Source organism: Exophiala bonariae, assembly GCF_035927105.1.
Source record: "Exophiala bonariae strain CCFEE 5792 chromosome Unknown scaffold_17, whole genome shotgun sequence".
NCBI lineage: Eukaryota > Fungi > Ascomycota > Eurotiomycetes > Chaetothyriales > Herpotrichiellaceae > Exophiala > Exophiala bonariae.
In genome coordinates this window covers 839,033-866,929 of record NW_027042492.1, presented here as the reverse complement: position 1 = coordinate 866,929, position 27,897 = coordinate 839,033, and the positions used below count along the sequence as shown (strand labels likewise).

The 27,897-nt window shown below is 50.0% G+C and overlaps 7 protein-coding genes across 7 annotated transcripts; 5 read left to right on the top strand and 2 right to left on the bottom strand.

Annotated features, from left to right (window-relative positions):
• Positions 1-261: 261 nt before the first annotated feature.
• LTR84_003927 (uncharacterized protein) lies at positions 262-1,377 on the top strand (the record flags this gene model as incomplete). Its single annotated transcript, XM_064847510.1, has 1 exon — positions 262-1,377. The coding sequence occupies one exon, from the start codon at positions 262-264 to the stop codon at positions 1,375-1,377; it is 1,116 nt and encodes a 371-aa protein (XP_064705231.1).
• Positions 1,378-7,694: 6,317 nt separating this feature from the next.
• LTR84_003926 (uncharacterized protein) lies at positions 7,695-8,786 on the bottom strand (the record flags this gene model as incomplete). Its single annotated transcript, XM_064847509.1, has 1 exon — positions 7,695-8,786. One exon carries the CDS (start codon positions 8,784-8,786, stop codon positions 7,695-7,697), a length of 1,092 nt encoding a protein of 363 aa, XP_064705230.1.
• Positions 8,787-10,343: 1,557 nt separating this feature from the next.
• LTR84_003925 (uncharacterized protein) lies at positions 10,344-15,166 on the bottom strand (the record flags this gene model as incomplete). Its single annotated transcript, XM_064847508.1, has 2 exons — positions 10,344-14,934; positions 14,994-15,166. 2 exons carry the CDS (start codon positions 15,164-15,166, stop codon positions 10,344-10,346), a joined length of 4,764 nt encoding a protein of 1,587 aa, XP_064705229.1.
• Positions 15,167-16,227: 1,061 nt separating this feature from the next.
• LTR84_003924 (uncharacterized protein) lies at positions 16,228-20,748 on the top strand (the record flags this gene model as incomplete). Its single annotated transcript, XM_064847507.1, has 1 exon — positions 16,228-20,748. One exon carries the CDS (start codon positions 16,228-16,230, stop codon positions 20,746-20,748), a length of 4,521 nt encoding a protein of 1,506 aa, XP_064705228.1.
• Positions 20,749-21,726: 978 nt separating this feature from the next.
• On the top strand, positions 21,727-23,223 carry LTR84_003923 (uncharacterized protein; the record flags this gene model as incomplete). The annotated part of the gene is made up of 1 exon (XM_064847506.1): positions 21,727-23,223. The coding sequence occupies one exon, from the start codon at positions 21,727-21,729 to the stop codon at positions 23,221-23,223; it is 1,497 nt and encodes a 498-aa protein (XP_064705227.1).
• A 683-nt stretch (positions 23,224-23,906) lies between these two features.
• Positions 23,907-25,699, top strand: LTR84_003922 (uncharacterized protein; the record flags this gene model as incomplete). Its single annotated transcript, XM_064847505.1, has 2 exons — positions 23,907-24,479; positions 24,602-25,699. 2 exons carry the CDS (start codon positions 23,907-23,909, stop codon positions 25,697-25,699), a joined length of 1,671 nt encoding a protein of 556 aa, XP_064705226.1.
• A 1,443-nt stretch (positions 25,700-27,142) lies between these two features.
• LTR84_003921 (uncharacterized protein) lies at positions 27,143-27,854 on the top strand (the record flags this gene model as incomplete). Its single annotated transcript, XM_064847504.1, has 2 exons — positions 27,143-27,150; positions 27,344-27,854. 2 exons carry the CDS (start codon positions 27,143-27,145, stop codon positions 27,852-27,854), a joined length of 519 nt encoding a protein of 172 aa, XP_064705225.1.
• Positions 27,855-27,897: the final 43 nt, after the last annotated feature.

Here is a 27,897-nt window from a genome sequence, read left to right as displayed (position 1 = left end):
GCGATAAGCCATGCAACACGTTGGCAGAAAAAGCAGAAGCAGAGAACCCGAACCAAATCAGCGCAGTCCCAGGCAGTCTACGCACGAAGCTTGGTGGGTTGGTATTGCCCAGTTTCTACCTCAATTGAAAAGTCAAGTACTCTAAAAGAGAAACTTGGTGCAACCGATATTCACATAGCCAGCCAAATTGACAAGAACCAAGAAATCAGCATCAAAAACAAGCGTGTGAGGCGAGCAGAAGATAGTAACAACCAACTAAATATGAGGAAGTATCAATTCCAATGGCGATTAGGGGCAAATGGCCTCCCACACAAGATAGATGCACCCGATGAAACACGTCGAATCGACAGTATCCTCCGACAAGCACTTGTTTGGACAGAGGCCAGCTTCTGTGCTCTATGGAAGCCCCAATTGCAGGAGTTCCCATACATCTTTGACCACGACAGACGAGCCGAGGTGCTGAGAGACGCTTTTCTTCTTGTGTCAGACCTTCTCGAAGTTGGAAAAACGAGATTGGCCTTCAGCTCACTGAACGAGATCTTGGATACAATCCCGCGATACTTTATCAACTCGCATCCTGGACTTTTCCTGTGCATTTTAGAAGCTGCTTTGGGTCTCAACATGCCTAAGGCACCAAAGAGTCTACACAAAAAGGTCAAAGAGCACTTGGCCGAGATCTCATGGGTACTGCATGGCCCTAGCCATCCTCTCACAGTCTTGTTATCGCAGCGATCGGAAGACTGTGGAAATGTCTTTTATATCATGGAGGTCTTGCTCAGCTGTATGAGGGATAGTCTAGCCAAAGTTTTCGGCCATTCTGGCTACCAAACTCGCTTTTACGAATTTACTATGGCTCAGAACTATGCGCGTATGGGTAAGATCGAAGAGGCACAATTGACCTTAATTCGATTGATCAGAGTATGCTCCGACCAGTTTGGGAGCGATAGCGGATTTGTTGGCCTCTCGGAGTTCGAGTTGAACAGAATACGACTAGATTGGCCAGCCAGCCAGTCTTCAGCCAACCAGGGGGAGACGCCAGATAATAACCACATGCTATTTAAGGTCGAGAAGGCTTTTCAATATTACAACCAACTCCTTGCCACACAAATTAAGCAAGAATCACCGACGGCAACACTGGAAATCCCATGCTGGCGGATAGAGTTGGCACGTTATCTATTTCATAAGAGACGTTATACTATTGCGATGCACCTTTACTGCAGCGGGAGCTTCGAGGAGCTGTCGATTTGTAATCCCCAAGTAAAGAAATCTCCAGACACTTGGCTTGCGGATCGCATCGCGAATGCGGCGAAAAAGGCATTTCAAATCGAGTCGACGTGGGCTCAGGAAACTTGTCCAGTCCTAGGCCCACTAGGTTAATGAAACCAAACCCATGATTATTGCTCGCTTTATCGAAGTACTCGATAGCTTCATCATATCCCGGTCAAGTAATGAACCAGTTCGTCAGCATCGAGTTACAGCGTCGCCTCCACAAGTTGGTCAGTGTCCTCCATGCATGATTGCCGCCCACTCGCCATCTTTGTGGAAGAGTATCGGATACTTGTCCATCGACTGCACTAGCATGTCCACGCGATATGATGGTGGGCGAGGAGACCCACTCGTACAGAGCAGTGTGCTGGCGTCGATGTATTCAAGCAAGCCATGGATCTGATCGGCAAACGGAAACCCAAGTATATTAAACAAAGAGACATCGAGTCTCGAATATGTGCTTCACGGAATTCGCACTTAAGGAAATGTCGAGCTTTGATGATTGTTCTGAAAAAAGTTGTGAAGCACCGTAAGATGGGGGCCAAGGCTCAGGCACCTTGAGGTCTCGGAATCGAAATTGGATATTGCTTCTGGATACAGCGACAAAGGTGAAACTGAAGAAGCGAACAAATTTATTGTCTAGCAACACCTGGGCGTGCTAGGTAGGTGAAGAATTTTGCTGGATCGTCGATTTTTCTTGGCGAAAGTAATATCCATGGCAGAGTCTCCAAGATACCGTCCGTGATATTTTGTCATGAGATTAAAACCGTCTGCGCTGAGGTCATCCAGAGATCTTTGAATTTCATCGACACTCTCATCGATGTGATAGGCATCAGTCAGGTCAGCTAACTAGGCACAATTGCCGCCCTGCACCGGCGGATCATTGGGGACGGGACGGCATCTGATCCGACGCCCAGCATTCAGCGACAGACAGTGGTCGATGATCAGTCATGTGATCTTTGGGTATACGAGCCCAACCAGTCGTCAAGCGAAATCCATTTGTGATCTTCCCGCCTTTTAGGATTCAAGCAGCAACATACTCGTAGCTGGCGATCGTACCTCGCAACTCGGAAGGATCATGACATTGAATATTAGTGTGAAACTCCTCGCTTCGCATGCCTCAGATAGGTCAATGAACGGTTCAGAAACATCAGGCGTTGAATCATGGAGCGTGACCCGACTTGCGCGTGGCACAAGGGGTTGCCACAGGCATGCGACTCGGCTCCAAGTCTACTCCGCAGGTCCAGACGTTCCTATCATGGCTGAAACTAGCCGATCTTCTCACTTCCAAGCAGACTGGACAATCCAACAAACTGCAAATGCTAAGCGACTAAGCAGTCTGGTGAAACGTAAGGGCGCGACTTTACTGGCTTAGATTGAGCCTCTTGTTTAGCACCGCGGGGAAATGGCTCCCAGTCCGCGTTCCCAAGTTTTCCACGCCTAGTTTGTCAGTCACAGACAGGCGAAACCTTATTTCAATAAGCGAACCCCGACCAAACTCCTTGGTTCCTCGAACAATCTCAATCTCCACATCAAACGGGCTGGCTGATTCTGGACGAACTATTCCGCCCAAGGCTGGTAGCGCATTCCAGGAAATTTGACCTAAGAAAAACCGAGTTCAAGGCTCTTTCCAACACGGTGTACTTCGTGTCGAGGAATGCAGCTGGGAAAAGTTTGTCATGCTTGATAAGCTATGTAGAAAAAGACTCTGCGTGCCTTGTTGTAGATAATCGTCTTTCCGATTGACGAAGAGATCCTCCGCATACCGGCAATGATGTTACACAGGGTTGTGGTGCATAGTTGTCAAAGGCGAAGAACCTTCCAAGTTTGGGGCTCGCTTCGTGCTCCGAGACTCCAACATCAGCCCTGGCCCTTCCGTGATGGGGAGAAGTGGACCTCAGAGGGAGTTTTCTCCATCTCCTATCCGTATAATCGTCAATTCTCTCTTGCCAACTTCCTACGTTGATGGAACTATGGAGTCAGCCCTCGATGATTTTAGTATTACCGGACCCCTTATCCTCCAAACAAATTGTCGGTACAGATATTAAGGTTTGACTCGTAAGGAAAATCACACTGATACAGCAGCTGTAGCCCCCTCTGCACCACGTGTCGGAGCCCTGTCAAGAACAGACCTCGATCTGCACGGCACTGGGGTAGCACTAACTAGTAGTACACTGTCCGAGTACTTGATCCTCGTACCAAGCACGGCTTTATATCTTAGCCTGAGGCTACGAGATCACTTCAATCCCTACGGAGGAATTGGTCCGTTCCCCGCATGCAGGAGTCTGTCGGGTTTTACGTGAAGGGTATCTGGTGTTAGGATAACCAAATCTAGTGTCCTGAATAACCCAGCAGAGCTAAGGGTCTGCTCCTCAGAATACTACGACATGTGCAATACAAAAGATGTCAATTTCCTCTCAAGATCTGCCTCTTTTGAATTCGAGTTCAAGGACCTTGCAGACTTCCGTCAAACCTTCTTGAGGGGATGGCTTCGGTAGCCCCACCAGCGTATTTCGAACTCAGTTGGTCGATTCTCAGCACCATTGGTATTGCCAATACCCTCTTCGGTGTTCTGGTTGGTGGCATAACATCATTCTCGCCAGTCTGCGCCGTACCAATTTTTACATCAATTGCTGGCGCCGTGGCCAATGGCCTCTGCTTCTATGCGTTTTATAACGAGTCGAACCCACTCTTGGGAAGAGCGGTAGCATCGGTTTTTGCTGATATGTGTTGGATGGTTAGAGCCTTATCCATTCAAGAGACTTCAACACAGAATGCTAACCTCGAGAAGGTTCAAGAAGCAGGCTACTCCTTTTACAGCTATATTATTCTGACCCGAATCCTGCGGAACCGATCCCGACGTGTATTCCTATCTCTGTTCTGGTTGTCGATGCTGGGTATTGCGGTGCTTCGCGTCACAATTGCGGTTTTGAGGTTCCGCATTATCAAGGATCAGGATGACTTTCGTCAGGAGATGGTGAACCATCTTCATATCGCTTACTTTGTCTCGATCGCCCTTATTGAATGTGTCAGCGCATACTTTCTTTTGAGAACCTTCGCAACGGGTCACAAAATGTCTATCAAGGCATTGACAAGGATAACACCATTCCGCTATTTGATGCGAAGCACTGAGCTACGACTTACCTTGCTTGCATTTCTGGGTACCACGAGAGCAGTCACATATTCATTCCAAGTATCCGCTCAGAGCGCCACTAGCGTTGCGAGCCAGGTGGATCGTTTCGCTTATACTATGGAATGCATGTTTCCTTCTGTTTTGATGTAAGCAAGTTGACCACTTTGGACAGTTCAGACGCTGACCAGCACTAGAATCGATATTCTGGCATCTAAGCTTGTCTACCACAGCCATAGCTACGGGCAGTCTTCACAAAAACAAGACACTTCACAAAGACAAGCTCAAGATCGCACTGCCCCCCGAGCAGGGGGGGCATTCGAATCGCAGAAGGGCACCTATGGCGTCCACGTTCAAGGTGCCGGCAATTTTGGCCGGGCGACAAGTTCAGAAGAATGCATTATACCAAATTACACGGAAAGAACCACCCCAGAAGCGCATGAACTGAATGACATGACCCAGAAAAGTACAGGCATCACGAAAACAGTTGAGATTGAGCTCTACCCTGAGACCGAAGGTCGAAGCCAGGCAAAATCCAGAACCTCATAGTCACTCCATGGCTGCGACCAGTAATTTTGATGATCTCGGATTGTCGATCTATAGTGGCATGCTCATGGCTTAGTATCGAGATTTTACTGCAAAATTGCTCTTCCGTGCCCAGGCTCCTGCACAAAAGTAAGCGCGGGGGGTGATTCGATGTGTTGACATGTACATGAGACTCACGATTCGTTCAAGACACTCAGGGCTCGGCGCGGTAAATAGGATTGCCATTCAAGCATATTCTTCTTGGTACTGGGATGGCGTGACGTTACTCCACGTCTAGAGAAATCCCCAGCATTAGGACGGCGGAGCTGCCAGTGCATCGTGCCAATAACGATCGAGATCACGGTAGCATTAACACATTTTACCCCTAGACCTACTCGGTCCTGAATTCGACGTATAGCGCGGCGCTTTGCGGTAAGGATGATTTGACTGTAATATGGTAGCGAAGGTTTGGGTCTAAAATACTTGCAGAGGTTGGTACAACATGCTGGCGCGTATCCTTGACCTCGTAATCTTCCCCTTCAATCAAAACAGTCAGTGAGAGAATCAGACACAGGTTCGTCGTACAGAATAAAAGTCCCAATTTTTCGAGCTATGGGACTGTAGCTCCAAGCCTGATCAGCATTCTTTTCGTGATCTCAAATGTCGCATGCTCGAGGTTCATGAGCTTTACTGCCGTAGCGATGCCTGATGGCCCAGCTCCCGCTATCATTATATGTAGTTATCGTCTTCGTGGATATCTTTCATAACCTAACTCCGGGTGTGGTGATTTCTGAAATGTTGCTTCCTTCGGGTCTTTTCTTTCCAGTTCTCGACTGCAATGTCTTTTTATAAAGGGTCCAATGGAAAGTCGGTGCCGAACCACTGTTTATCCATCAGTGGCATTTTGTAACATTTGTGGTAGTGATCGGCGATCCGACGCTCTTCTTTAGGGTGTTTTCGTTGCCTTCTCATCTATAAGCACCTCTACATCGAATTCTAGCTTCCTTTGAGCGACTAGAGCAAGACGCTTTGCTGAACATGACATGAAGTGACTTGTACTTTGTTCCGCATAGCCTGGCCAGGGAGTGTTAAGGGGTCGAGTGGGTACCAAGATCTCGCAGGAGGTTGGAGTGACCTTTCTCCATCGAGATTTCCAGGAGAGTCGATCTTATGTTCGCCAGTCCGCTAAGTCTAGCTAATTAGTGGATATGAGATGTGCAAATCATACGCAGGCCGACATGCTACCTGTACGCGCTCGAGCCATGTCATTGTTAATAAGTACCACATCAACATCCGCCAATGAATGGTGATTTCCGTGCTACTATTACTTGAGGTGAAGCCAACTAATAATGTTCGTGTTCTTCAACGACAAAATGAATTTAATCAATTCGAAGAGGCGGACTTCAGCACGACGGTCGAGGATAGCTTGTCCAGTCTGCAGATCCACAAAGTCCGTTGCTACATCGTGGGTCGAGGTGGGCAAGCGGTGGACGTACTGCATCTCTGGTCCACATCAATGTGTTTTACTATTGACCAGTAAACCGAGCAAACACCAAACTGAACAGAATCATCCCTTTGTAAGTATGAAACAGTTTCTAGCTTAAACTATACTTTCGTTACTCTAAAGGACTTTTAGATATCGTGGAGTTAAAGTGAAACTTTCCAGGTCAACATCAGTCTCAATTTACCATCGCCCCTCACCGGATTCGAGGTCAGACGGCCAGGAGACATTGGAGCCATAACAGTGTCTCAAGAAGCCTTGCTCAACGTACTTCTCAACTATCTCATTTACTTTGTGCACTCATAGGTTCATCGCTCGGTAATCAACAACTTTACGACCAAGTTTTGCAGATGGTACCGGCTAGAACTTTCAGTCTATATGTTTCGCAAGCGTTGCTTCCAACCACGGTTTCACGTGCTAGTCCGAAAATGTTGCGGTCACTAAGATTTGAAAACACACCGGACGCTTCTAGCTGTTACCAAGCGAAGGCACACGTAAGAGTTACTTTAATCCCAACACCCAAGGTTGTATCGAGACTATACCCGGTGTATAGGGTCTCTAAGGCATTGAACCCAGACGGGAGAAGCAAGACTTGGTCAAAGGCTTATATTACTGAGAATATGTTCCTATAATGCAGCTAACAGGATCGCTGAGCATGTTGACTTTGTTTCACAAGCTATCTCATTGGCCCCGGAAGCAAGTTACCACCAGTTGGAGTTCGCTGGGAATGAAGACGATAGGATTGCAGAAAGGTCAACTCATCGACCCTGGTGGTCTTATTATACTCAAGATCTCTTGTCCAACCTTCTTACTGGGCGCAAACCTTGCATTTCGGACGATTAGACAGCTGGTCTTGCGACGGAATTGATTTATGAGGATAAACCAAGTACGCCACACGACGTGACATTTGGGATTGCCTGCCTTGCAACGGAAGAAAAGGAAGACCATGTTCAGGGTCATTGCCTGTGATCCTACTATAAGTTACGTCTAGCTCTACTGTGGCACGATAACACTGCGGCGAACTAAACTAATGATACTACGGGGCGTGCTATACTCTGCAGTCTTTTCAGGGAACCTAGACTTTGAAGCTGCACCTATCACGCACAGACAGCCGCCTGGTTGCATTAAGCATCTTGTGTTTTGGGCGACGCTAGCGCGCCGTGGAAGATAGACGAATGGTTATTGTTATTAGTACCCTCTTCTGCTAGCTAAGTTGTATCTCCATCTATTTATAGAAAACTGGCTTGTAGGTTTTTGAAAGACATTCTGGTTTCAATCATTTTTAGTTCCAACAGCGTCGCAGCTCAACTGCCATAGCCGTTCTTCTGCGTGGCCATCATAAGCATGGGGCACATAAGCTGGCGCAGCTGCAGCATCCTGTGGCCCCCATGGAACTGCTTCACCAATATCTGCGAGGTATACTCCACCCTTGTCATTATAGCGTTTGGTAAGTATGCCCCAGACGCTCGTGGCCGCACCCTGCTCCGAGCTCTTAAAGGTTGGGAGTAACGCCATCATCCTTGGATCGGTCTTGAAGACCGAAGCATCCATGTGGCGCCCAATACCGGTCTCAAGGATACCTCCAGGATGCGCAGACAACCCATGCAATCCCTTTGAGCCGTAGTGTCGTTCAATGCTAGACGCCATATAAATATTGGCGGTCTTGCTCTGGCCATACGCCTCCATGGTGTTATACTCTGTTTGCTCCCAATTAATATCGTCGAAGCGGATGCCCGAGTATCGGTGACCAGCACTCGACACGACCAAAACGCGACTTTGGAAGTCTGGAGTTGACGACGCAACTAGAGCCTCTTTTAGCAGCTGAAAGAGGTAGAAGTGTCCGAAATGGTTCGTGCCAATCTGCGTCTCAAAGCCATCCATAGTCTTGCCTTTGGGAGTGTACATGACTCCGGCATTCAATATCAGTCCACTCAGAACTTTGCTCTTGCTGAGGAACTCCTCCGCGCCAGATTTGATGCTGGCCAGGCTCCCGAGGTCGAGCGAGATCACCTCAACCCTGCCCTGCCCTAAATCGGTGCTCAAGATCTCCTTAGCGATCGTTTCTCCGTGCTCTCTTTTCTCCGGACGGACGGTGAAGAAGACATCAGCTCCCGTAGCATGTAGAGCCTTGGCAGTTTCCTTGCCAATACCACCACCGCCACCCGTGATGAAATATACCTTTCCCTTGAGCTTGCCGACAAGACCCTCATCCCGGACAATTTGCAGTGCCGTTGGGCGTGCGTCTCCTGCTCCCCCGAGTTCCTCGTGGGCTTTGGCGTAAGGTCGGAATGGCTCGTTTGGTGGTCCAACTATTGTGGAGGCGAAATATGCAGACAATGGTGGGTTAGTGCTAGTAGCAGCCATGACTGTATCTTCTGCTAGACCCAAGTGTTGAGTGATTACGCGAAGATTGCGAGATCGACAGAACATTAAAAGTTCATACGAGCGCTTTAGTGCGATTTTATATGGCGAGAGGTTAATCAATTCCTACTAACCTGAGGTAATTATTGATAGTAGTCGTACCGGCTTCGAGCATCTTAACCACCACTTGTCAGCTAGTGACATTAACGCCGAGGATGAAATTTTTTAAACCCGTTGGCAAGCGACATTGACGCCTATCACGTGTGTCAGATCTCGTTCATGGAGATAGTTATTAGTTTTTGTGGGCAATATTCCCAGCCGTTATTAAGTCCGTATAATCTTCCTTTCGAACCACTCCATACAAGTATAGAATGCTACCTACGCAGGACAGACGATTTAGAAGGTTAAGAAGATAAGCAAGTACGAAGGTTTAAGCGAGGGAAAGAGAGAGGCGGAGTGGCAAGATAATGGTTAAAAGCGGTACGGCTGGTTGCTTTCTAAGACCCTGGCAAGCGTAACCTTAAAGCTACGAGAAAAGAGGTAGTGAATTTATAGCGGCATGTTTTGATGCTGTTGCCAAATGTCCAAAATGCTACCTAGTTTGACTTTTCGCAATAGCCCCTGAGTAAGCATGACAAAAGAAACGCGAAGCTTGCAGTAGATCGTGTATTGAAATCTGCCGAAGAGAACGAGAGAAGAAGAACGTAGAATCGAATATCTTCACGTGTGTTTTACCTCTTATACTATAATTTCTCTAGCTCAGTATATTCGTACTACCTTTTGTTCGGACAACTGCCGTTACCCTTTCCCCCTTGGACCTATAATACTTAAATCGAGATAAGGTTTACTGCGCTTCGACTAATAGTGACCGCTCGCTGGTAATCAACATTCTCGCTTTATAACCTTATGTAATGTCAGCTTGTACTCGAACGCTGAGACGCCGGCGTACTTAGGCTCCAAACCATCAAGATCGGCCAGGAAGTATTAGGTTGGAAAATTGGAGGTGTTGTTGAGCGAACTTGCAAATTTGAGGCGTGTCAACACAAACAATATCCAAAAGTACACACATGCGGGCGCCAGGGGTAAATACCGACTAGAAATTCATGACTAGAAATTCAGAATCTAATCATCTCACGGAGGTGTTACACTTCGATTTCTCTACCGCAAACTGCACTACCTTTGACTTGGCCACTGGCCTGACTGGCGTGCTTGTTGATATTCTTATATTATATATCGTACATACATACATTCATAACACAGATAAATTCTTCGGAATTCATCGCTCGGGACAATTTGAAAAGCCCGCTCCAGCCGCAGTCGAGTGTAAAGGAGATAGACAAGCGACCAAGACCCACCCGATATAGTGCCGCATCACAGGCAAAAGAAGGCAAGCAGGTGACAAAAAGGAGAAGAAAGGAAATAGGTATCATATTCGCGGCGTACATCTCAAATTCAGGAACACACAAGGCCAACGCCAAAGCCAAAGTCAGAACAGAAAAATATTGGACATGGCCATCTCCTCAGACGTTCAACTATCATGTCAGCCATTCTGACTGTCCGTCACAATTCATCTTTCACATAGCTAGTGACGCTACTGACTGAGCTGCTGATCACGCTGGCCACCTCTTCAATCTTACTTTCAAGTGCCTCAGCGGCGTCGGAACCAGTGTCTCCAACACTGCTCGCCATCGCGGCAATGGCTTGCCGCGCGCTTTCCACTGCTTCAGCAATCTTTGATTGTGCACTTTCCAATGCACTTTGCTCGGGACCGTAGACCGCCTCGCTGACTTTAGCCTTCACAGTGTCAGCAAGGCTGGCCGCGTTACCAGTGATATCATTGACGGCAGATCCTGCAGCAGCTATATTATCCGCAACCACTGATGATATTGAAGCATATCCATCGGCGGCGGCACTGGTAACAGATTCCACGGTTCCTGTTGATGTACCATAGATAGCCATCGAGATGGCCGCCTGAGCACTCTGGGCGACGTCTGCGAAGGAAGTTTGTGCGGCTTGTGCATAGCCCACCTGTGTACCGTAGATGCCCTCGCTGAGGGCAGAACTTGCTGAGGAGTAGGACTCAGCAACAGCCGAGGAAGCTTGTTCAATCTTGGCCTTGGAAGTGCCATAAAATTGTACACTCGCAGCATCCACAGCAGCGTTCAGTTGCTCAGTTACCGAATCGAGAATTGATGATACTTCGGGTGGTGGGGTGAAGTAAGTGGATGCGACTGAAGAAACCGAAGAACCCAGCGAGGAAGCAGATTCATATGCCTCGCTTGCGTAGCTTGATGCCGACGATGCTAGTTCGCGATGGTAGCCGGTATAATAAGCAGAGCTTAGTCGGCTCAGGGCTGATTCCGTAAAGTCAGGCTCCCTTCCTACAATCAACTCCGATACAAACGATTGTATGACAATGTATTGATCCTGGGCGAAATCTGTGACCTGGGCAGAGTATTCTCCAGCCTGCGTAGCATACTGTTCATAAAATGGCTTGGAGCTCCCATAAACCCGTTGACTTGCTTTGGCCACGAGATCTTCCCAGTTCTGTGACGCCACACCTGCAATGGACTGAATGGATCCGGTCGGTGCACCGTAGAGGGCAACACTTACAGAACTTGTCGCCACGTCCAAAGAAGAAGAAGCGGCAGCGATAGCAGCATCATATTGGGATGAAAGATTGTCAAGGATACTCTGAGCGGGTGACTTCTCTTCAACCCCTACTGCAGAAGAGGCAGAGGACAGCAATGCAGCCAAGTTTGCAGCGGCAGCGGAAGATGCAATTCCATACTGAGAAGAGGCGGCATCCATAGCACTTTGATAGACTGGCGCAGGAGTGCCATAGACTGCGACACTGGCGGCAGATGAGGCTGAGGACAACGACAAAGTCGCGACATTCAAAGCACTGGAATACGCCACTTGGGCACTTTCCAACAAGCTCTGTGCTGGGTTTGCGGCCGAGTTGATTGAGGATCGATAAGAGTCCAAACTTGCAGATGCAGCAGATGAAGCTGCTGAGTATTGGGAAGCGGCAGCATCTACAAGGCTTTGGTAAGCAGGTTTCGGGGTTCCGTAGGCGGCAACAGATGCGGCGCTGGACAGACTGCTCAGGACTGGCTGAGGTTCACCATAGATGGCGGTGGAGGCCGCAGCGACAAAATCGGCATATTGCTCATGTGCCAGCCCAACAGCAGCATAATAGTTTTTGCGCGCATCTTGGAGATAACGCTCGTGTGCTGGGGCAGTGGTAATCCCAACAGCGGCCTTTGCTTTTGAGTATTGTGATGATGCGGCAGCCAGAGAATCCTTCAGAGCTGATGAAGCCAAGTATGTCACTGAATCGAGTGGGTATTGAGTTGGGAGAGCATTCGCAACAACCTGACCAAGCGAGCTATATTGATCTCCAGCCGCAGTTTGAGCGGCTTTGAGTCTGCTGCTTGCAATGTCTTGAGCGCCCGAATAAGCACTTTCGATAGACGAAAACATCTGCTCGTGAATGGGTTTGGGGCTCCCCGAGATTTGAAGAGATGCTACAGATTTAGCTGCGGAATACTGTTCCTGTGCGCGGGTGATAGCGTCACTGTACAGCGAGCTGGCTTGTTGCAGAATTGAATCGGTGACCGGAGCTGGTGTCCCAAAGATCACAGAGCTCGCTGCATCCACTGCCTTTTCATACGCATCAGAAGCCGCACCGATGATGCTCTCGCCAGTGCCTTGAGTGCTGCGGTACAGCGCACTTGAGGCTGCCTCAAGCGCCCTGGAGTATTGCTCGCTTGCCACAGACGTAGCACTCTCGATAGTTCCCTGTTGAGTGCCGTAGATGGCTTCCGAGACCGCACGAGTAACTTCTGCATAGCTGTCACCAGCATCATTGACCACTTGCTGGAGCTGATCCGAGAAGGTTGGGCCGTCGTTGTCAAATACATCGTCGAGAATGGGATGCGAGCCTTTCACTTCTTGGGCCATGACGCCCGTGAAGAACGAGGTGGAGGTATAGGAGCTGGCAGCATCTGCTTCGTGCAATGTTGATTGCAGGAAATCTTCACTGGAGTCGCTGGCAAGTGATGACGTTGTCTCAGAGGTTGAAGAGGCCTCGCCGGCAATTGAAGATCCCATGGATCCTATGGTACTGCCGGGGGACTCAGCTGCCGCCAAGGTTTTTTCGGTCAATGATAAACCTGCGCTAGATGCCTCGGAAGACAGTGACTCAACGACGTCGGTGCTGGTGCCAAGGATGGCCGAAGAAGCGGAAGAGACCAACCCTGATGTGGCACTACCCTCGGACAGTGGCGAGTCGGATGATGGTACACTCACGAAGGAAGAAGCCGATGCCATGATATCTGCGGCAAACTCGCTAACTTCTGATGCCACCAAATCAGCAGTACCAGTAGTTGAACCTGCAAGAATGGAGGACTCAGAGGAAAGGGCGGCAGCACCAGCACCAGTTGCTTGAGATACCAACGAGCTAGCGGAATCAATGACATCTGTCTGAGCACCCTGGAGCTCAGATGCCAGGCTCGAGGCGGCAGATTGTGCCTCAGCGGGGACAACACGGGTTTCGAAATCATCGGTTGCATCTCGTGCTTTGAGCTTCCACTGAGCGACGGATTTGAGCCTAATAAGCTCCTTGGCCGCGTCCTCTGTGATGGCCATACTTTCTTCCAAGATTTGTTCAGCCGTGAGGAGGGCTTGTTCCGCATCAGGATGGGCCAGCGCCACGCTGCTCACTTCTTGCCGCCATTCATCCAGCTGCACTCGAACAGCATGATACTTTTCCCAGTGCTTGTAAGTGACACCTTCCATCCAGGCCCACCGCAAGCCAACTTCCTGGAGGCCGAGGTCCTTGATACTGTCGAGAACTTCCAGGGTAGATTCGGAGGCTGTGGTCAGCCGTTGTATGAGACCTCTCACAAACATTTGTTGCCACTCGCGCACTTTCTTAGCCCGTTCTTTGATCTCGAACCCCGAAGTCCTAATGGTGGCCAGTATGTCTTCAGCGGCTTTTCGAATCTCGTCAGGCCCAGCGTCATCAGCTAGAGAAGTAATGACCGATTGTATCCTGGATTTGACATTTTCGATTTCATTGACGATGGTCTTGTTCAACGCGTTGGCGAGACCTCGACCCAGACCATCGAGATCGCTTTTGACCAGATTTGAGATTATTTCATCGGCTCTCTCCTTGAGGTCCTCGCTGGCCTTGTCAGCAGCCACGGCGACTTTCTTTTGCCAGCTGATGAGGTCTTCAGCAATGCGTTCCTCGGTAGCGGTCTCCATGGGGGGTCTGACGGGCTGTTGTGTGGTGGAGGTCTGCTCACTCTCGATGTCGGTCAAGTTGTCGTCTTCCTCTGACTCAAACAGAGCATAGACATCATCCAGGACACCCGTGGCGGCAGGAGCAACAGATGGGGTTGTTGTCGGTGTGACGGGTGTTGATGCATCGACCTGGTCGATGGCGGCCTTTATTTTGCGGCCCTGTTGGTACTTTGCGATCCTCTCGTTGATCATGACTAGTTGAGGTCTCACGTTGTGGATGTACAGGCCTTTGAGCAAGGGCCAGAGGGTGCCATCGAGGAAGATGACCACATCGGACCAAGCATGCCTCGCAAGGGGGTATGCAGTATTGAGAACAAATGCTTGGGAGGACGTGTATGCCTGGTCGAAATATGGTTTAGAGCGTTCGAAGGAAGGGAGGAGATACTGTTGATGGGCGTGGAGCACCGTATCCTTGGCCGTGGAATAGTGAGGGGCGAGCAAGTGGACGAGCTGATCAATATATGGAGCCAAGTTTGCGTCGTAGAGAGCGGTAGCCTGGTTCTGGGCCTGATGGAGCTGGGGAACCACTGACTTATCCCATTGAGCTTGACCATAGGATTTTGCGGTCTGGATCTGAGGAGCGGCGTACTTGTTATAGTTCAGACGTGCGACCATCGAGGCCGGGCGGACCACTCTGGTGTTGAGCAGCTCGACATAAGGACGAGCAGTTGCAACGTGAGGAGAAGCGTAGGTGTCGTAATAAGGTTGGAGATGGGGCTGCAGGTATTGTTTGGTGGTGAAGTAAGATTTGCAAACTTGTGGGGAGGAGAGGGTCAGGGCATCAGGAGTGGCCGGACATCGAAAGATGACGGTCAGAAGAGCATACCAGATGGACAATCTAAGAAAAAGTCAGTCACAGAAGAGGAAAGGGAGGACGTTGAGTTGGTTAAGACCTACCTGGCGAGGTTGCTGATAAGCCAGGAAGACCAACTCTTGCGAGGTTTGACAGCAGTGGACCGCTTAGGTAGCGAAGTGGAAGTGACTGCATGGCCATTGGCATTTCCATTCATGTATCCATTAGGTCTGTCCTTGACATTTTCAATCGGTCTGCCGTTCTCGGCGACTGCCATGGCAGCGAGCTGTCGTGGTTGAGAGCCGCGCAGTCGGTGGGTGACTGAAGAAACCACAGAGAGAGAGAGGGTGGGGCGGGGAAGAGTAGGGAGAAGAGAGAGGGTGAGAACGGGAGATAAGGAGCAAGTGGACGATGAACGGTTGATATTGTTGTCGACAGAGAGTTGCGGAGATGGATCGAAAAGTAGAGTTGATGATCAGGTATGGATGGAGTTGCAGTGGTTTGTCGGAGAACTTGAATGGATGGTGGATGACCTAACTAACTAGTTGGGGTTTTTTTTGTGGAGGAGGCACAAGCCTGAGGGAAGAAGGACAAGATCCAAGAATCGAGGTTGGCACGGTATCGAATTGTGGACCACCTACAAAGGACTACACAAAAGTTGTAGACTAAACACTGACTGCTGCATGAGACAACGGCCGAGGGGGATGCAGCACCTCTGACTACCCTATCAAAGTTAGATAAGTCGGGATGGCCACCCAGGCACTCTGGCTCAATAAACGACGGCGCCACTTCGTAAAGGACAGAGCAGGAATTGTGCAACAGCCACAACGTCACTGGCAGCATTTGGTGCCGTCAGACCTGCAGTAGTAGAAATCGAACTCGGAGTTCATCGAGGTCCCCTACTTGAAAACTTGGATTGTCGCAGGGTGATCCGACCCAGTCGCAAAGCGTCAATGATTATGTCCTCCAAGTTGTCACTGCACCTGAAACACTGGGCAGTGGAACTTGAAGGCGCACATGCAATTCCGGCGACCGCTCAGCGTCTCGATCGGAAAGGAACATCGTTGTTCCAGTCCGCGTCATCGTCACATGACCGCGACCCTCCATCTTTGGTTCTGTCTATACCACTTATTCAAATTGTTCATCACTTCGCAAAAGCACTTCAACTGGAATTGACTGGAGCATAGCCACTCTGTAATACCTACTCGCTCGGTTCTACTTTGTCGCTCCTTCCTTCCCCCACGCCACCTGCTGTCGATGGCCTAAACTCCTTCGTCATGCACCTAGTCTCCCCATCCCTCTGTTCTGCAACGGCATCCCTCTGCCTCGGCCATCAACATGGCCTCCGAATCGCGCCAGACTCATTCCACGTCCGATGATGATCTCCATAGAACCGCACCTCAGCACATCGAGGACACCCAAGAGTACTGTCGCATATGTCGGGGTGAGGCCTCGTCTCACCAACCCCTCTTCTATCCTTGCAAATGCAGTGGCAGCATCAAATTTGTTCATCAAGAGTGCCTCAAGGAGTGGCTCGCCCATTCTCAAAAGAAATACTGCGAACTATGCAAGACTTCCTTCCGCTTCACCAAACTCTATGACCGGTCCATGCCACAGACCCTACCATTCCCTCTCTTTCTGCGCCAACTCACCCGCCATGCCTTGGCTACCTTTCTTCGCTACAGTCGATATCTGCTCGTCCTACTGGTTTGGCTGTGCTGCTTGCCCTGGTGTATCAGACAAATATGGCGTGGTCTCTTTTGGTTGGCCGATGGAAACTGGTCCGATGAACAGAATATCGTCCCCGACCAAAATTCCACCCTTCTCCCCACCGGTTCGCCCCGTCTTCCACTAGATGTCCCCCAAGCATTTGAAAGCATCAAACTGGTTCTGCCTCCTATGCAGCTCTCTCTGGCCGATATCGCACGCGCCGTCTTTAGCCAAGGCTTGCTCGGATGGCTGCTTCAGCTCATCCTCGCCGTTTTTCTACCCAACTCGGCACCCAACCACGCGGACCTCAGCCCACCATCTTCAATCGCCCACCGGTCTTCTTCTCTTCTGTCTGATGTTCAATTCCTGGCCAATTGGTCCACAGTTCCTGCAATCAACAATACGACACTCGATGTGGTTGAGGGCCAGCTAATATGTATTTCCCTTGTCACCGCCTTCATTCTGATCTTCCTGATCCGTGAGTGGGTCATCAATCAACAGCCCTTAAACAACATGCCGGATCCCGATGCACAAGACAATCAATTGCCCCTCCCTCTTCCGGTAGGCCCACAAGATCCTCCCATCCCACAGCCTGGGGAGAATTTACACGGGGTTCGAGACCAGGATGCAGATCTCATCCAACAGAACCGGGCGTTGCGTCCTATTGCAATTCCGAGACTACGCAGAGCTCTCACCGACGATAATATACTCGCTGGCTTGCCCGTGAATGACCCTGAACGTCCCACCTTGCCCGCGAGAGCTGCAAGCGTCATTGCTGGCCCTTCAACTGCGCGTGGGGACACAAATCCCACCCACGACTTTGGAGAAACTGTCACTTCTGGAGACGAAGGAATTAGCGCTCCATACAATTCCATTCTGGTTCAAAGCGAACTCGAAATAGTTCCCGGCGGCAATGCAAACATCAGCGAGCATCAAACTTTTCCGTCCGACACAAGTGATGATGACCTCTTCAACCATTCCCCCTCTCAACGACGAGAGTCATCACTCTCTTACAATAGTCAAGAGTCACCTTCACAGGACGCAAATGCATCTTCGGACTATTCCCATGACTCAGACGGTGCGGACCACGATCAAGAAGAAATTTCAATTGTGCATCAGACTGCTGTCCCCAACATCAACCACACACCCACAGAGGCTGCTGAGCGAGAGCCCGATCTCATTGACTTGGCAACAACATATGGTGGCCAAATCGAAACCTCTCGTATCGAACCGACTGCCGCTGCTATCGATGTTGAAGAAACCCATTTTCAGAAAATCGCTGCCTGGATGTGGCATGTCGATAACCAGCAACGGACCCCTCAACGTCCTGAAGCGCGTGATGTTGAACGCCTGGTTCGAGATTTGAGAGATGAAGGCCCCTTCATTCCCATTCACCATCAAGAGCGACATGGCATTCGGCCACCAGTCGTGGAAGCCCCACCTCCTGCCCGCGAAGCCAACAACGTCTTCGGTCTAGATTTGAATGATGCCAACGCGGTCGAAGATGCCGAAGACATAGACGGAATTCTCGAGTTGCTCGGTATGGAAGGTCCCATGTTTGGGATGATACAGAATGTCATCTTTAGCCTCTTTCTCATCACCCTGACACTGGCCGCCAGTATTTGGTGTCCGTATATCTGGGGGAAAATCGCTCTCTTGTTTGTCTCCAACCCATTGGGTATGTTGATCAAGGCCCCTCTCTTTGTCCTGTCTCGCGCGGCAGACATTGTGGTTGATGTCATGTTCGTTGCCATTGGAATCGCTGGGATTATCCTCAACACTCCCTTCAGACTATTACAGACCACCGTCGCCCCACTATTCCCTGATCTGAGCAATCTCTTGGATCTGGATGCTGTACACGTCCTGACCCTTGACATGAGTCGAAGAAGTAGCAATCGATTGCAGAAGGTTCTCTTCGGGGCTGTGTTGAACCTAAAACCAGATCTTCCGACTTTCTCCATGGTATCTCACCACGCTCTGGTATCTTTGAGATCATCTGTTCACACTACATTGCTCGGCGTCACCTCTGCTATTGTTCGAACCCATAAACACGTTATTACGACTCCGATCTCTGCTACTTCACTTCTCTCCAGTTTCTTTGATCTGATCAAATTGGTCTCTGCCTCTTTGATGGCTGCGAACAACCATCTCCGCTCAACTCTGGAAGAATTTTATTCCTCCGGCATCACTTTCAGTTTAGATTCGTCGGTGGCTACTGGAGTTGTCGATGATTCCCTCACAACCTGGAGCACTGGGGACAGAGTCGTTACCATAATTATTGGTTATGTGTTTTTTGCAGCAGCGGGAATTATCTTTCTTGAGATAGCACATCTGGTTCTTGGCCTGGGACAAACCGAAAAGGTTGAAGGCTACTTTGCAGATTGCCTACGGCAAGCTGGTGGTGTCATGAAGGTCATTGTCATCATTGGTATCGAGATGCTTGTTTTTCCTCTATACTGCGGACTTCTTCTCGATGTTGCGCTTCTGCCACTCTTTGCGGACGCCACGATATTCAACCGCATCAACTTTTTGATCCACGCGCCTTTCACCGGAGTTTTCATTCACTGGTTCATCGGGACCTGCTACATGTTTCACTTTGCATTATTTGTCGGTATCTGTCGCAAAATTCTTCGAAAAGGGGTCTTGTATTTTATTCGCGACCCAGACGACCCCACGTTTCACCCGGTTCGTGATGTTCTTGAGCGGCCTGTTCCTACTCAGTTGGGGAAAATTGCATTCTCTGCGCTAGTCTATGGAGGCTTGGTCATGGTGTGCCTAGGCGGCGTGGTTTGGAGTCTGGAATGGTTTGGTGATATTTTTCCGATTCAATGGGCAACTTCGGAGCCAAAATTGGCTTTCCCAATTGATGTGATTTTCTACAACCTTATGTTACCTCTACTTTTGCGCAAGGCCGATCCTTCCAAAAGATTCACTGCCATGTATGAATGGTGGTTTCGACGATGCGCCAAAACATTGAGACTCACTGCATTTCTTTTTGGGGGTGATCCTGAAGAGGAAAAATCAGGAACGAGTTCAACACGGAGTGGTACCTTTGTGCGGGCACCGGCATCGGATTCTGTCCGGATTCCCAGAGGTCAAAACGTCTTCTTGGAGGTCAATGAGCGTAACGAGCGCATTGATGGACATATAGATCACACTATCGGGATTCATGGTAAGGGAGACAAACGATTTGTGCATGTCTACCTGCCTCCAAACTTCCGGTCCAGAATTGCTGCGTTCATACTGCTTTTGTGGTTCTACGCTGCTTCTACCGGTATTGTCTTTACCATCGGCCCTCTCTTGCTGGGTAGAGTCATCATGCAGTGGCTCTCAGCGTCGGACTTGCCACCCAATGACCTACACGCTTTCACACTCGGAGTTCATATCTTTGCTCTGATCGCCTTCTGCATGGTCTTTGCAAGATCGGCGGTGGATCATGTTAAGAACCGATCGCTCCACTTCTTTAATCACCACGGAGAAGCAGTCGTCCAAGCTATCAGCACTACCAAGTATGTTGTCGGGCTAACATATTTGACGACTTTTACCGCCATCGTTCTTCCATGTGTAGTGAGCACGATACTCGAGCTTTACTTATACATACCATTGTATACGTACCTAGCCACGGATCGTCAATCTGCAAGTACCAATTCCACTACCCCGGCAAATGGCCAAAAGGCGACAATTTTCATCCTTCAGACTTGGACTATCGGACTGTTATACCTCCGATTGTGCCTGAAGGCTTTCCTGAAGTATGTTGACGAAGCATCTCCAGCAGGCATTGCTCTCCGGGCTATTCTCCGACAGGGCATTTGGCGGCCCGATGTTGAGTTAGCAAGCCGAGCATTCGTGCTTCCCGCGACTGTTGTTTGCTTTACCGCATTGGCCTTTCCATTGGCTTGCGCGAAGTTAGTCATCAGTGTCTTGGGTGTTGAGAAATCCGCACAGACAAGAATATATCGTGTTGCCTACCCTACCATTCTAGGTCTATCCCTCGTCTGGTACGGGGCCTGGATGTTACAACGCCAGATCTCGACCTGGAGGGCCAAAATCAGGGATGAGGTATATCTTATTGGGGAGAGACTGCATAATTTTCATGAAGGGAAGCCTCACATCAAAGAACACTCATCAAGAGTGTCAAGAGTGCAGTAATAGACCGGACATAGGACCCAACTAAGGCGTATTTGTTCCCAATCACATTTTTCATGCGAAGCATTACTAGATGATGAATACCTGGGTTACCTTTTATGTGATATGGCAGTTGAGCTATCAATCTCGGCGAGGTCCGAAGCCTAAGCGAACTCGATTCGTGCGCTCTGCCAGTTGAGAGGGTGTTCTCAATTTGTGAGCGGCCTCCGTGCAGCTTGACTTGGTGGAAGAGGAATGCACAACCTTGCTTCAGGACAAGGTCTACTAGAAACCGGGATCTCATGGTGATGGCGAATTTAGATTCGGAGGACTGCTTGTTGTGGTCGCGCTTCCAACCGGATGTACGTACACAACCGCCCTCGACTACCCGATTCCTTGTATGTAAGTACAGACGCCGCGTGGGACGCAGCCAATGATAGCCTCAAGACAGCTTTACGAGCTTGTAACTAAAGCAATCCCAGCGTGAGGAGAGCCAAGGCTGATATCATATCTGACCCAATCACAATTGCACAGCTCCCTTGCCCCTCCAGATCCGTTGTCACCTGCCAAGTCTGATCTGCGGATTTCTAACGTCACTGATGACCAGGGCTCTAGCTGGCTAAAAGCCATGACTCCATTTTCTCCCATACTCCTCACCATCGATTGTCAATGGAGATTGTTGCTCCTGCCTCAATCGCACAAGCTGCGCAGCCGCCAAGGTACATGGCCTTTCGTGTCATGTCGAGCAGCTGCATGAGAAATGCTTATCTGCTGTTTCTATCATGTACCAAGAATGGTTGTCCACTTGTAGCAATGTCGAGCTGCCTAAAACAGGCTGGCCGAAGCCTCTGAGGTTACAATTCCAAGTATTTTTGTTCCACTGATGTGCACAGCAGCTCGTGATATTGTGTGCCAGTGGCAAGAGATTGAATCATAAATGAGAGCGATGGGTATCTTGAAGCTCTCAGATTTCTTGTCTCCTTTGCACGCTTGATCGCAACTATGCAGAGCACTTTACTTTTCGTGATCACTACGCTCGCAGTGGCCGTTTCCGGCCAAAATTTGGCTCCCGTAACGACAGAGGCATTGCAATCGCTCATCTCCCTTGATGTACTTCTAGCCGGGGCGAAGCAGCTACAGAGCTTTGCCGACGCCCATCCTGGAGGGAACCGGGTTTTTGGCAGTCCTGGACACAACGACACGGTCAATTTCCTGTACGAAACGCTTGCAGCGACTGGTTACTATGATGTGGAGTATCAGGAATTTGTCGAACTCTTCTCAGGTGGCAATGCCTCCCTGTCAACAAATGGCGAAGAGGAAGAGGCGAATCTATTGACATACACCCCGAGCGGTTCGGCAAGTGCGCCGCTTGTGGCTGCTCAAAACCTCGGGTGCCTGCCTGAAGATTTCCCTCCTGAGGTTGCGGATTGTGTGGTCCTCATTTCTCGTGGTGAGTGTACGTTTGCAGAGAAGGCTACCAACGCCGCAAGCGCGGGCGCGGTAGGGGCGGTCGTGTATAACAATGTTGAGGGTCCTTTGGCCGGCACCCTGGGAGGTGTTGGTGACTATACTCCCACAGTCGGCATCACCCAAGCGGCGGGAGAGGCACTTCTCGCATTGCTTGAAGCAGGTACAAATGTCACAGCAGATCTCCAAGTCAACTCCATTCTGGAGAATCGGACTACATACAACGTTATTGCGGAAACCAAAGGTGGCGATCACGACAATGTCATCGCTCTGGGAGCTCATACCGACTCGGTGGAACAGGGTCCAGGCATCAATGACGACGGCTCAGGCACCATCGGCATCCTTCATGTTGCCGTTGCACTGTCAAACTTCACAGTCACCAACGCTGTTCGCTTCTGCTTTTGGAGTGCGGAGGAGTTTGGGCTACTTGGATCGACATACTACGTGAGCCAGCTAAACCAGACCGCAAGCGAGATAGCAAAGATTCGAGCATACCTGAACTTCGACATGATTGCATCGCCCAACTACGTGTATGCAATCTATGATGGAGACGGGAGCAGCTTCAATCTGTCTGGGCCCCCCGGATCCGCCGAAATCGAATATGACTTCCAAGGATTCTACATTGCCAAAGGTGTCAATTACACGTCGACCGCGTTCGATGGACGATCCGACTACGGGCCATTCCTTGAAAACAACATCCCTGCAGGCGGTCTGTTCACCGGTGCGGAGGAAGTCAAGACCGAAGAAGAGGCGGTTGCATTCGGCGGCACCGCAGATGTCGCTTACGATGAAAACTACCATCAGGCCGGAGACACGATTGACAACCTAAACAGTGAGGCGTTCTTGCTCAACACACAAAGCATCGCCAACTCGATCGCCTTGTATGCAACTGGTGGAGGGCTGGACAGGATACCCTTGGTCACACCCCCGAGTGTTAAAAGGCACTGGCAGCCATCGGGGAGAAAGACCAAGCGGGAATTGGCGCATGCTGGACATTCTCATTGTAACTCCAGAGACACCCCAGCTGTCTGAGCGGTCACGGGACAAGCGGTGTTGTTGGAATGCGGTAGCTCTGTACGGCTATTAAGTTGAAGACCCCAAAAAATGAACTCTCACATTAGGCTGTTTAATCGTAATACGAGTAGAGATATCAAGGCCCATCAAAATACGACGAGGTTTTTCTCGTCGCTCTCGTGGTGAAGTCTTTGATTCGAATGACCCTTCCCCCAGTCGTCCCCGAATCGAGCATCTCCAGAATGACTCCAAGTTCCCCAAGGTGCCCCTCTCGCCCCTCCTTTGAGGATCTACAAGTTACTCCATTTGAGTGTAACCAAAGCGGAATTCGGGCGCATGACAGGTCTAGATAACGTCCTCGAGTGCGTGGGGGATTGCGAACAAAAGCTCGAGTACGACCCAAGACACGACAAGCTTTGTGAGGTGGCATTTTACGCCAATGGGATCCCTGTAGGCAAATTGCGGGCGCCAACCCCGTTTAATTCCGAAGCCACTCCCAAGGCAAGTGCAGGGCAGATAATAGCAGGTGCAGCCCGGATCGATAGCCACAACGGGTTAGTGCCAATCTTTGTTCAAATACTCCGCTTCACTGATTGTCAGTCATTCTCTTCCAAGACCCAAAACTTTTTTCATGTCAGATACCGACTCTTCCCGTCGACTTCCATCTCTGTGAGCTTTCCAAAGAAGCCATTCATTCCACGATGGCAACACAAGAAAAGCATGAGCCAGCCTCCCCAGGCCCGGCGCGCTCTGACAGCGTCTTGATCAGAGGTGCCCGAGTCGCCACCGAACAGGAACGTGGCATGTCCTTGATGCAAGGCGTCAGACTCTATCCGAAAGCCATCGGTTGGAGTATCCTCATCAGCACCTGTATCGCCATGGAAGGCTTCGATGTCTGCCTTCTGCCAAACTTCTACAACTTCCCCAGGTTCAAGGAAAAGTACGGCCATCAGCTTCCCAATGGCACCTGGGAGATTCCTGCGCCGTGGCAAGCAGGACTTCAGAACGGTTCGCAGATTGGTCAGATTATCGGCCTCTTCCTCAACGGATATGTTTCTGAGTGGATTGGTTATCGCTGGACAGTACTCGCATGTCTCACCCTCGTTGCTGCTTTCACGGCCATCCTATTCACTGCTCAGAGTGTTGAGGTTTTGCTGGTCGGTTATATCCTCTCAGGGCTTCCCTGGGGCGTTTTCCAAACCCTTACAATCACATACGCCTCCGAAGTCTGTCCTGTGGCTCTTCGTGGCTATCTGACAACCTATGTGAACTTCGTAAGTCTACCGCTCTCTCACCTGTGCCGTAAAGCTGGCACACGGCTGCACCCGCAACCGGCCTCAGGAGTCTTCTCAAACATCCTGTGTTTTCGCGTGTAAACCACTAACTTTTGGCTTAGTGCTGGGGCCTCGGACAAGTCATAGGAATTGGATCGATTAAAGGAAGCTTGAATCGTACTGATCAATGGTCCTATCGTATCCCGTATGCTTTGCAGTGGATGTGGCCACTACCTCTTGGTGTTGGCATATTCATGGCTCCTGAATCGCCATGGTGGTTGGTCAGAAAGGGAAGAGTTGCGGATGCCAAAGAGGCACTCCTTCGACTCACGAGTCTCAACAGAGAGACCGACTTTGATGCAGATGAGACCATCGCAATGATTGCTCATACCACAGCTTTGGAGCAAGAAATTACGCGTGGTAGTTCTTACCTCGACTGTTTCAAAGGCACAGATCTTCGCCGCACTGAAATTGTCTGCATGTGTTGGGCGATTCAAAATCTGTCTGGCAATTCCTTCAGCGGCTACTCTTCCTATTTCCTGACGCAGGCCGGTTTATCCCCATCGACATCGTACAGTTTCGCCCTGGGTCAATATAGTATCAACATGGTCGGTGTGTTTGGTGTTTGGTTGATCATGAGCTGGGGTGTCGGTCGCAGGACTCTCTTCCTCTACGGGTTGTGTGGTCTGTTCGTGATGCTAATGATCATGGGTTTTCTTGGCATCCCCAAAAACCGGGATGCGGCCGCTATGGCAACTGGGAGCATTATGATCATTTGGGCAGCTGTGTACCAACTCTCAGTGGGTACAGTGTGCTATTCATTGGTTGCCGAATTGTCCACACGACGGTTGCAGATCAAGACCGTTGTTCTTGGACGCAAACTTTATAACGTGGTTGGCATCATCTGTTCGGTCATCACGCCATACATGCTCAACCCAGGCGACTGGAATTGGGGCAACTACGCAGGATTCTTCTGGGCCGGCGCTTGTTTCCTCTGCATCATCTATACCTATTTCAGAGTTCCAGAACCGGCTGGTCGATCCTTTGCCGAACTGGACCTGCTATTCGAGCGCGGAGTTAGTGCGAGGAAGTTCGCAACAACCGAGGTGAATGTATTTGACCTCGAAGTACGTGGGGATGTCGTTGAGCAGGCAGAGAAGAGACTTAGCGTCGCTGCAGCACACCAGGAGGGGGTGAAGTCGGAGCATTCAATTGCTTGAGGACTCGAGCACTGAATCTGAGATTCTAGATCAAAGACTGGGACGTAGCAGTGTCAATGACAGACACCGCGTATGGGATGGCCGAGGCGGGACAATGAGTAGCACAGAGTGTACTTCATTCGGAAGCCACCAGATGCCTCTGCTTCGCCCCCGGCGATATGAAGAACATCAATTCGATGTATGCGCAAGTATGCCTAGCTTGGCTTCAAGGCATCGGCTCGACTTTCGGGCCAATGAATATTTGCAGTGCACGGAGCTCATCTCGAGTCTTAAGACAGACAGGCACATAGCATAATCAAGCATTAGTGGCCTGTGGAAGCTTGCTTTGCGGGCTGGAAGAGCCGCTGGGTTCGACATTGCAAAATGCGACGAGCTTCTCCATTAAATCTGGAACAAGCACTGAGGCACGCGTAGCTCGTATGACAGAGGAGGCGCGTAACGGACTACCTTTAAGCTTCCTCAGATTGTTGATCACTGCTTTGCTCAAACGTTTCATCCATGCCAAGGGAGCATAGCCAAAGGCTATTATTATTTGCTACGAAATTTAGGGAGAGATTTTACTTGCAAGTAGGCGATCGACGCTCCAAGGTTAGTACTCGACCGTTGAACCGATGCACCAATTTCGAGACCCTGGTCACGCTTGTTCATTACCCCTGGGTTGCGATTTTAGGATGGTGGCAAATCAAGTCTGACCGCTGCTGAGTTCCACACACGACCAAGTACGAGTAGCAGCCTACTTTCAACAAATGAACAGTGCTGGTCGGCTCGTCCTTCGTTGTTCGTCTCTCCAGTATCGATCTTTGGCTCTTCAAGATTGTTTTTGAATCGATCTAGAGTCTAAAAGTTAAGGAACGAGCCAATTACCCGTGCTCCAACAATTATGCACTGCCAGCAAGTTGGATCGCTCTGAATGGCTTAGACTTGCGTGGACCTTGATCTAGTGGCTGGCGGCCTAAGTGTTCGCTTCGAAAGCGGCCCATTGATACACATTGTGTGGAAATCTGTTAAGGCCCTCGTTTGAGAAGACCGAAATTTAATTGAACAGATTGATGCCCCCATGTGTCTATCCTAGCATGCTACATCATAGATTTCGAGAGGACGGGACAGCACTAGATCTTCAGCCGCTCATATCTGTCCCTTTTCACCTCCTCCAGTGTAGTATTTCATGTTAACAATCCGCATCTGCATAGCTGCTAGGAGTGTCAAATTCCCGCTTCACTCTTCCACTTTCGGTTGGAGCACCTGGGTCCGGCTTCGACATATTGGCTTTACCTAACTCCAGCGCCCGACACGGCACTCTGAGGGACATTTCCAAAAGGGAAGGGTAGAGATGATGGGTTGGCATCTGATCACCATCGCTTTGTTTGCAATCGCTCTATCTGCTGTCGCTCAGGAAATTTCTATAGATGGGAACTGTAGCAGCAACTCGAATATCAATGCAACATGTTTAGGTTCAACATTCGGCGACTGTTGCTCCGCTAACGGGTTTTGTGGGAGTACGGATGTCTACTGTGGTGCAGGTTGCCAGGAAACATCTGGAAACTGTGCCGCTAATGCATCTCTGATCAGTGTCGACGGGCGATGTGGTCAGCAGGATCCTGGCGCACATATCTGTCCTCAGAGTATATTTGGGCCATGTTGCAGCGTCAACGGTTTCTGTGGTAACAATTCTACCTACTGTGGAACGGGCTGTCAATCGGACTTCGGTGAATGTGGTACTGATGCAGCGACATCCGCAACAAGCATAACATCTGCTCCAAGCGTGCCACCAGCATCTACCACTGCGGTCCCAACAACATCTGCAACCAGCGACCCAACAACTACTGCTGCCTCCTCAAGTGGGTCGAAGACGACTGAAAGTACCGGATTCAAGGTCGGGATGGCTTTCGTTGGCATCGCTGCAGCAGGGATAGTAGGGGGCCTGGTCTTCTTCTTCCTGCGTCGGAGGCGGCGTTCGACGGCACATCAACAACAGCGCGAGACCGTTGCTATTGAAAAGGGACCAGATGACAACGACAAGGCACTTCCACCTCCACCTCCAGTTGCTGAACCGCAGGAACTTAATTCAAGTCCAGTGCAAGAAATGTCGACCGATTATAATCGAGCAAGGGATGAGAAAAAGCCTTTGCACGATAACCTGCATGAACTTCAATGAAAATCGCCCACACCGCACCCACTACCACGAAGACAGTCGAGAT